Source organism: Fusarium subglutinans, assembly GCF_013396075.1.
Source record: "Fusarium subglutinans strain NRRL 66333 chromosome Unknown NRRL66333_c0000067, whole genome shotgun sequence".
Taxonomy (NCBI): domain Eukaryota; kingdom Fungi; phylum Ascomycota; class Sordariomycetes; order Hypocreales; family Nectriaceae; genus Fusarium; species Fusarium subglutinans.
This window is the reverse complement of record NW_023502130.1, coordinates 233,345-242,151: the sequence shown is the minus strand read 5'-3', so window position 1 is coordinate 242,151 and position 8,807 is coordinate 233,345. Positions and strand designations below refer to the sequence as shown.

The window sequence follows — 8,807 nt, the reverse complement described above, 5'->3', positions numbered from 1 at the left end:
CCCTAGTCAACCCCCAACCCCATGGTATCTCCAGCCACATCACGGACTGCATGGTTCGTGATCCCGATGTTGAGCTTACCCCAAACTTCTCCATAGTTTCTCCTCATCTACCGACGATCCCCCAGATTGTGGATTAATGTTATTCGTATTTCATTGGACGAATCTTGGATCTCGTTAATCCATCAATGAAAAGCCGTTATCATTGCAAAATAACTGACTCAAACCTGGTACGCTGTAACCAGTCAGTGAACTAAAAGCTTCGGGAGTCTGATCAAGTGCCGAAAAATCAGATTTATGTCTGCGGCCGGTCTTATTCCCACGCCGGGTATGTTCCAAGTTATCACCACGATCACATTGCCTAACTAAACATACATATATCAAGTCTCGCCCTATATCTGGGGCTGGTTGTTGCTGCGTACTTGAAACGATCTCACAAGTAAATTGAAGGTGTTTCGCTCCATTGATCGACTACTGCAGGGCGCCCCATCTTAAAAGCAAGGGCTCAGATCTTTATCGGCCGACGTTTTCGGTCTATAAAAGCCGATATCGCCTTTCCCCCCTTCTGCAGTTCGTGCAAGTCAAACACTCCCCGCCATCAAAATGGCCGATGCCAACGCCACAAAAGGTGAGCTCGAACGGGCTCAGGCACAGGCTCAAGAGATGGGACAACCAGACGATAGAATCAGCAGGATTGACAGTGTCCAAGTTGGTAATGTCGACAAACCACAAGGGGACGGGATATACGCCGAAGCGCTTGCACAATATCCTACAGATGATTCAATTGACCCAATTCTGGAGAAGAAGGTCAGGGGGAAACTAGACCGACTTATAATACCTGTTCTGGGAGTTTGCTACTTTTTCTACTATGTTGATAAAACGACACTGTATGTTTAAACCTACACAACATCAGAAGGACCAAGATATCTAACCAACCATATCTACCCAGTTCTTATGCTGCCATCTTTGGTCTCAAGGATGATCTCAAACTTAGAGGTGACGAATACTCTTGGCTCTCAAGCAGCTTCTATTTTGGTTGGCTGATCTGGGCCATCCCTTCGAACCTCCTGATGCAACGCAGCCCTCCTGGTTACTACTTGGCCTTCAACATTTTCATGTGGGGTGCTCTCCTCATGACGCAGGCCGCTGCAAACAACTTTGCTAGTCTTCTCGCTCTCAGAGTCCTATCCGGAGCATTTGAAGCCATCGCAGACCCGGCTTTCATGCTCATTACTTCCATGTACTTCACGCGTGAAGAGCAACCAAGTCGTATATCAGCTTGGTATGCTTTCAACGGCATAGGTGTTGCTGGCGGAGGTTTGATTGGTTAGTTCTTTGATCTGTTTTCTCCCAAGTTATAGCTAACATCTCCTTGATAGGCTATGCAATTGGTAATATCAAAGGAGCGCTTCAGTCGTGGCGTTACGAGTTCCTTGTAGTCGGCGCCTTTTGCTCTGCCTGGGCCATCGCTCTCGTTCTGCTACTACCCAATTCTCCTCGCACCATCCGAGGTTTCTCTCACGATGAGAAGCTCATCATGATCGCCCGAATGCGACGCAACCAAACTGGCATCGAACAACGAAGAATCAACTGGGGCCAAATCAAAGAAGCCTACCTCGACTACAAGACATGGCTATTCACTTTGCTTGGCTTCGTTTCTAATGTTCCCAACGGCGGAATTTCAAACTTCTCAACGCTAGTCATACAGGGTCTCGGGTTTGATACGCTACATACGGCCCTGCTGGGCATTCCTCAGGGCGCTCTCGTGGTCATCTGGATTGGACTTGGTGCTCTGGCCAACAAGTATATGCCTCCCAATAGCCGAACTCTGGTCAGCGCCATATTCATGACACCAACTATAGCCGGAGCTCTAGGCTTTCTTCTGGCACCAGAAGATGCTTACGTTGGCCGTTTGATCTGCTTGTAAGTACAACATTGCTTCTTCCTAATCTTGCTGTCCTCTAACTTTGTGAAGCTACCTCACTGGCTCATATCAGGCGTCATTTGTCATATGTCTCTCTCTCATCACTTCAAACACTGGAGGCCAGTCCAAAAAGATGATTGTTTCTGGTATGATTTGGTTTGGTGCCTGTGTTGGCAACATTGCCAGCCCCTTTTTCTATCGCCCTGAACAGGCACCATCTTATCACCTTGGTATCGGATCACTTCTTGTCGCCAATTGCATCGAGCTCGCCCTGTTTTTCGTCTTTAGATATGCCTTCAAGTGGGAGAACAGACGGAAAGAGCAGCACCGTGAAGCTTTGCGAGCAGCGGGCCATGATTTTACTGCCAACACTACTGCTTTCATGGATATGACGGATAAGGAAAACCCAAACTTTGAATACGTGTACTAGGATATATGCTGTCATGTCAAGCTACCAGATATCTTTCAATGAGCCCAACTACGACTTGCCTGCAGTAGCTTTATGGTTGAATATACTGTCTATCTCTATACTCTACATGGACTGCGTTTGCCAACCTGGAGCACGTTTTCTCGGGCACAATTGCGTTACTGTTACGACAGATGCCCTAGGGAAGGTCAAAGAAACTTGGGGTCCCTACGGCGAGTGCCTCGAATAAAATATCTAGGTAAGTTTAGTCCATCTTAGTAGGTCTACTTAATTTTAGTATCTTGCTTTAATGTCAAAAGATTTCTTGCTCCCTGAGGACGCCTAGCATCTCCTAATACAACTAAACTTGATTTATCATAAACTATTATTCTGGAGGCATTACTTGACCTTGTTCCCTCATTTGTCGATATTAGCGGATGTGCAGTTCACGAAATTCAAAGAAGTTCAAGGGCTTGATGCTGATATACCTGGTTGTCCCGTCAACTCTACTTATGTTCAATACAACCTTACAGGCCCCTGTGGCCGAATTTAGTCTATGCCCCTGGAGCTTGTTATCGATTTCGAGAACATGATATGCGAATGTTCGCAACCCTTGGACCTCCCCTTGGCCTTGACAAACAAAGCTATTGTTCGATCACACAAGCCAAGAGTTCTTACATTCTTCTGCCTCTGATTTCTGTCAATGTTCAGTCTTTTTAAGACGAGCATGGCCCTTCAACCACTATAATATGATTCAAGTAGTTTCCCCGAATATCTTCATACTACCTTTAGCAACACTCAAACGCTACCACTTGCAGGCTCTCTCAGTGCTGAAGGTAAATAATTTCTTCAGATCAATTACTGACAATCTCAGCCTTTAGCATCTCGCAAGATAGTCTTGAATATGGCTCCCGCTCCGCTCGTTGAGCATAGAAAGCCCGAGTCTTGCTCACCCGATATTGTTTACGGTGATCCGAAAGGTTCATATCTAGCTGCCATAATTTTGGCTGCGACTTTGGCACTAATGTCTGTGGCTTCTATTTCGCTATGTTTAATAGCGAGGCAGCGTAAAAAAAAGCTCCAGTCCGCCCAACGCAATGCTTTGAAATACCAAGCCATAGTACAGACTGCGCAGGCCGAAGCACTTGAATCGCAGCACAGGGCTGGAAAATATCAAACAGAGAATATTGGTCTGTCTGATGCCCTGGAGCAGTTGCGAAGGCGTTATGACGAACTCGCTAATAAACACCATAACTCTACTCGACCCAGTGCATCAACATCAACTAAGGAGTCACCGAAGCATCTTCAGATAGTGCCTCCAACAAATTGGCAGAAGCCTGGCAACTCACCGCTCAGGCATGTAGAGCCAGTCTCGCCGGTAAGTTCCACGGCCTCAAGCGAATACGAAGGCTATTCCGAGAGTGTGCCCCCAAGTGATGGTTACTATGGCTCCAATGACCAGTCCTTCACTGCTCGAACAGAGAGAATGGCGGCGGGAATCCGTGCTGAACAAGATGGCCCCAATCGCGTGTCCGACAAGCCACCACAGATTCCTCGCTATTCTTTCCAAGGAAGTGGTCAGTGAGAATACCGCGATTCGAGATGCTCCCTCTAGGGACACCGAGATTTCAGTTGGGAGATGATTTATGTAGCTCAATAAGAAAAACCCCTACATTCCTTTCACTCCTTAGTTAAAACCCATGGCTGAAAGCGTGATTCTCCGTCGACATGTAGGAGCAAATGCCCATTTGCACTCGTAAATTGACCAGGACTCTGCCTTGGTACCTCCGTGTAAAAGCAAATGACCTGGTTGCCTGTCCGCCATCATAACTCTCGGATATTTTTGATTCCACATTAAAAGAACTTGCTCTTAAGGCCGCCCATCACGACATTCCTCTTTTGCTTATTGAGGAACTTGTTTACATCATCTGCCCATCCAGCGCTGTTGTTCTGCAGGTTCTCCATATTGTCACCCATCATGTTCAACTTCTCAGTCCTTTCGTTCAGTTGTCTCGTGAGATAGTCTCCCCAACCTTCCTGGCTGCCTGACCCTGATGCGGCAGCTGGCTCTCCAGCCCGAGCAGCCCGTTGCTCTGCTGCCGCTGCGTCCATCATTCGCTTGCTGGGAGGTCTATCTGGGCCTCCGACCAGCAGATCAAGGTCAGTAGGGGAGATGTATTGGCTGCCCGAGATCCACTGCATGTTTGAAATAGTCGGCCGAGGCGGGCACTCGAGCTTGGGGTTTATCAGCGTGTCTGGAGATTGTTGAGGTCCTTTGCCCGTTCCCCAGACGTGGATCACAGCAAGCTCGCTTGGTCCTGTCCAAGCAAAGACGTCGCCAGTCTGAGTAACAACTGAGTTTGTACTCCTCGTCACATCTATCATGGGAAGATCTGCCTTTCCGATATCTCTGAGACCAGGGATTGAGAATGCACGAGCGGTTCGGTCACCAAACACACCAACGACGGCAAATCCCTGTAACTCGAGCTCTGCTACACATGCAGAATCACAGAGGATGCTATCAAACTCCTTTGACGCGCCTTTAGAGTTGGCCGGCTTGAAAATTCGGATTTCTGTTTGTGTGACTATCGTCCTTGTTAGTTGGGCCAGTTTGAGTCAAAGCCATGCGCCACTTACCGGCAACAAGTACGCCATTGACCTGACGTCCTTCTCTGAGGCCTGCCACGATCGGTCCCGTAGCATGGGCAGGCTTGCCAGTGTCAGCTTCGATGGGGTTGAGTGAAATGATCTTCCCATCGAACGATACAACGCCTGCGAGCGACGCAGAGTATGTGCCGTCTTGGCCAGGCAGGAGTTTAAAGGTGATGACTTTGCCTAGGTTTGTTCCCACAAAACAGCAAATGCTTGAGTATTTGTCCTCGTCCAAGGTCATGACACCAAACTCAATTACGACAGGCCACTCTTTCTGGGGGCCTGGTGAAGAACTGTGACTCTTCAGGAATGAAGATCGCTTATCTGGTTTGGCGAAGTCCGTCATGGGAGCTTGGAAGAAGATAGTAGGTCCGCGAAGATCGATCAGTGTAAGGAACCCCAGCTCTGAGCCTACGGCTACGAATCCAACATTGGACACCTGTATAGCTGTGATAGGCCCCATCATCATCTCGTAGAGAACGAGAGGCTGCAGGCCCTCCTTCAGACCCGGTTCTGCTCTCGAGCTAATGTCCGTGAGGCCTTTGGGATTGGGGTCAAGCTGGAGAGCTTTATCTTTGCCGAAAAAGCGATTCTGACCCCATCGATAAATGACGGCCTCTCCCGTGCGTGTTCCTACGACGAATTCTCCGGTGCTAGTCGCCATGTTCATACAGGTAATCTCTACGTCATCGTATCGGTCCAGTGCTCGAGCAACATCGACTTGAAGCTGGGTTCCATTCTCAATTTCATCAGCATGGCCCGAGTCCCAAATCCTGATTGTACTATCGGCATGAGCGGCTTGGATAATGGTTCTCTCCTCAAATCTTTTCCGAGGTCGCGACGCCTCAGCTCCTCCTTTAAGCAGCGGCTCGCCTTGATTGCGCTTCTCGAACATGGAGAGCCAGCGTGGACGTTCGAGAGATGACACATTGACTTTTGTCACAAATGGATGAACAAAAGAAACGGAGGGATGGAGCTGGTTGGTAGGACTAATCGGATAGCCAGAGGGGAAACTCAGTGTGATTAGTTCACCAGACGAGAGGAGAACCATGACAGCTATCGGGTCTTGAGCGCCAGCAAAATGAGGAGAAAATCGTGGAATGAGGAGGAAGTTAATCGCTTGCGCACCAAGAGGAAGAGGAAGAACATTCTGGCGTTTCCCCTTGCAGTAATTAGCCAATATTTGCCAGGTCGAGGTGGCGTACACCGGCGTCTGGCTCAGGTCAATGAATGTCAAGCCATTGGGCGATGCGTCTGGGCGTTGTCCGCCTGCAATCAGAAGGCCACTATCGTCGCAATTCTCTTTGCAACACCAAGCGATCTTAGTGATGGGCTCAGGTAAAGCAGGTGTAGGAGTCTCAGGCGAGGGTTGGTCGACGTTGAAGTCGGTCAGGGTTCTCGCCATCACAATCTTCTCGGCTTTTGGATCCCAGAACACCAAGCTTCCATCGTCATGAGCTGTCAGGATGAATGTGCCAGAGGGGTGCCAGAGTGCATGTGTCAGTCTGGGCTTTCGGACCGTCTCAACAGCTGCACCGTTGCCTCCAGGAGCGCCTGCTGGAACAACATACTCGTAGTAGTTGACAGGTTTGGCTTGTTTGAACGAGTAGACAACAGCGCCATGAGTGTATCCCAGAAGGAGCTTTCCGACGTCCCGGGGGTGAAGAGACATGGTTATGAGGTTCGGAGTTGTCGCACCAGGGTTCTTCTCTTTCCAGAAGTTGGGAAGTCTGAAGGAACGGGCCAGACTTCCTCTGTCCAGATCAAAGGCCATGATGTCTCCATTGTACAAACCGATAAAGGCCCAGTCAAGCATAGGATCCGTCACTAAAGAGACGACCTGGCCAGCAACGACCAGAGCGGCGATGCGCTCGCCGGTATCGAGGTCCCATATTCCCAACTCGTTCTTCGCGTCGACGGTAACAAGGCGGTTGGCGGAGAATTGTACGATCTGGAAGGATGTGCGTCGGGGAGGCTCGAGGATCTTGTGTACACGTCGCTGACCGAAGATGTAGACTTTACCGGGGCCAAACTTGCTTTCACCAGTTCCGATAGCTAGGAGGGACTGGACTGGGTCGTAGGCGTAGCAGCTGCGACAAAGAATGGCTGGTCAGCTGGGTCATTTTGGGGCATGCATACATGATACATGTTGGGCGAGACGGAGCGATACCTAATTTGAGAGTTGATGCCATAGCGAGCCTGATCGTCGGGCATGAAGAGTTCAGGTCTGATGCTCGCTGATAGGTCATTCTGCATGCCCGTCTGCTTGCCGCGCAGGAATGCCGCCATGTTGTAAGTTGGCGTCGCCGAAGTCTATGACGACAGCGATAACTAGCGATTGTCAATGTTCCGGTGGTGAAATGTTCTAGAGCTTCACAAAGCCCTCGCCTTGAAAAGAGTGAGAGGAGAGGGATGGAAGATGGAAGAGACAGACGTACGTTCCGGTGGGGTTTGTACAACTGCCCTACCCGCCGCCAAAGCCGGTACCTTACGTAGTGCACTCAGTGCTCTCTCCAGGGACAATCCAAGACCCCAAGACGCCCAAGACCCTTGGCAACGGCAACGTCATCCCGTGCTATCACATTACTGTGCGGAGTTTGTACGTAGTTTTTAATACTGTGAGCCCAACTCCAAAGTGGTCGTTGCACAACATTATTATTATGTGTATACCAAAGAATTGTATAACCTCCATTACACGATGCAACTCATTATGTTTTCCCTGTTAGATCCCCAAGTTATCTCATAACACTCTACTCTCGATCCAGGAAGACAGCGTGCGTACGCCGTTGACCTATCAGCTTGACCCACGGCCAAGCCTGCACTGCCCCAAAACATCTGATCGCGGTAGAGCCAGTCGAAGGTTTCCGCGTGGTCAAGATCGCGGTAATTTAACTTCCAAGTCATCAAGGGGGACGCGTAAACGGAAACAGGATCGCAGGAGGAATCAACAGTAAATGGCCCTAATAAGGCTCCAGCTACGAATGGAATAATGACAACAGACTTGGACCAGGCCAGGGCCTTAGCTGGACATGGACAAGCAAACTGGGCCTTGGGCAATTTTGACATCGGGACGTCCCTTGCTTGCATAAATCCGAACCGAGATAATATTCTGCTATAGCTCGCTAGCTTGACGCTAACGGCTTCCACTCTTCCATACTGACTGTCAATTTGAATAGCGTGAACAGGTAGATTATTAAACTGCTATCTCGACTACGGTTGGATGTCAATTATGAAGTCGAATTTTAGTTGATGAAAGTGTTTGGCAAGTGTCTTGAATCCATTCTATCTACGGTTCACAATCGACCAACCGACTCTATGGTAGAAGCATTGTTGACATCAGTACTCTGTTTCATCATCTAGACAAGTTATATTGCATGGACTTCGTTTGAAATTTGTTCATCTCGACGTCTTTTAGAGTCTGTGATTGGTATTGGAGAAGATACCGGCTTGGTTGTATCCGTCTCAGGACGATGACTACTGTGTCATTGGTGTAGACTATCACTGCCAACTGCTTGTTATTCCAAGGGTTTCGTCTCCATATTGACGATGTAGCGTTGTCATAATTGCCGAGTGTCATATGCCGAAACATACGTCACTAAGGACCGTTCGAATATGATCGACGGATAACACATCACTTTAGCCTATAATGCATGGTCGGATACTATGTAACTGTCTCGTGGTTTTGCAATGCCTGATATCAACGGTCTCGTCCTGTCGAATCCATGGAGAGCTTGACCGTCCGTTGTACATTGGGAACTGGCACCCAATGCTACCGAGTAACAAAACAAGTCCACGTGGGCCTGACCTGTTCTGTTATGATGACCATGA

General features: G+C 48.9%; 3 protein-coding genes across 3 annotated transcripts; 2 read left to right on the top strand and 1 right to left on the bottom strand.

Moving 5' to 3' along the window:
• Positions 1-600: 600 nt before the first annotated feature.
• FSUBG_6495 (allantoate permease) lies at positions 601-2,351 on the top strand (the record flags this gene model as incomplete). The annotated part of the gene is made up of 4 exons (XM_036684699.1): positions 601-884; positions 947-1,323; positions 1,377-1,920; positions 1,973-2,351. 4 exons carry the CDS (start codon positions 601-603, stop codon positions 2,349-2,351), a joined length of 1,584 nt encoding a protein of 527 aa, XP_036538064.1.
• Positions 2,352-3,231: 880 nt separating this feature from the next.
• Positions 3,232-3,912, top strand: FSUBG_6494 (uncharacterized protein; the record flags this gene model as incomplete). Its single annotated transcript, XM_036684698.1, has 1 exon — positions 3,232-3,912. One exon carries the CDS (start codon positions 3,232-3,234, stop codon positions 3,910-3,912), a length of 681 nt encoding a protein of 226 aa, XP_036538063.1.
• A 269-nt stretch (positions 3,913-4,181) lies between these two features.
• FSUBG_6493 (Lethal(2) giant larvae like SRO77) lies at positions 4,182-7,268 on the bottom strand (the record flags this gene model as incomplete). Its single annotated transcript, XM_036684697.1, has 3 exons — positions 4,182-4,912; positions 4,965-7,044; positions 7,119-7,268. The coding sequence occupies 3 exons, from the start codon at positions 7,266-7,268 to the stop codon at positions 4,182-4,184; spliced, it is 2,961 nt and encodes a 986-aa protein (XP_036538062.1).
• Positions 7,269-8,807: the final 1,539 nt, after the last annotated feature.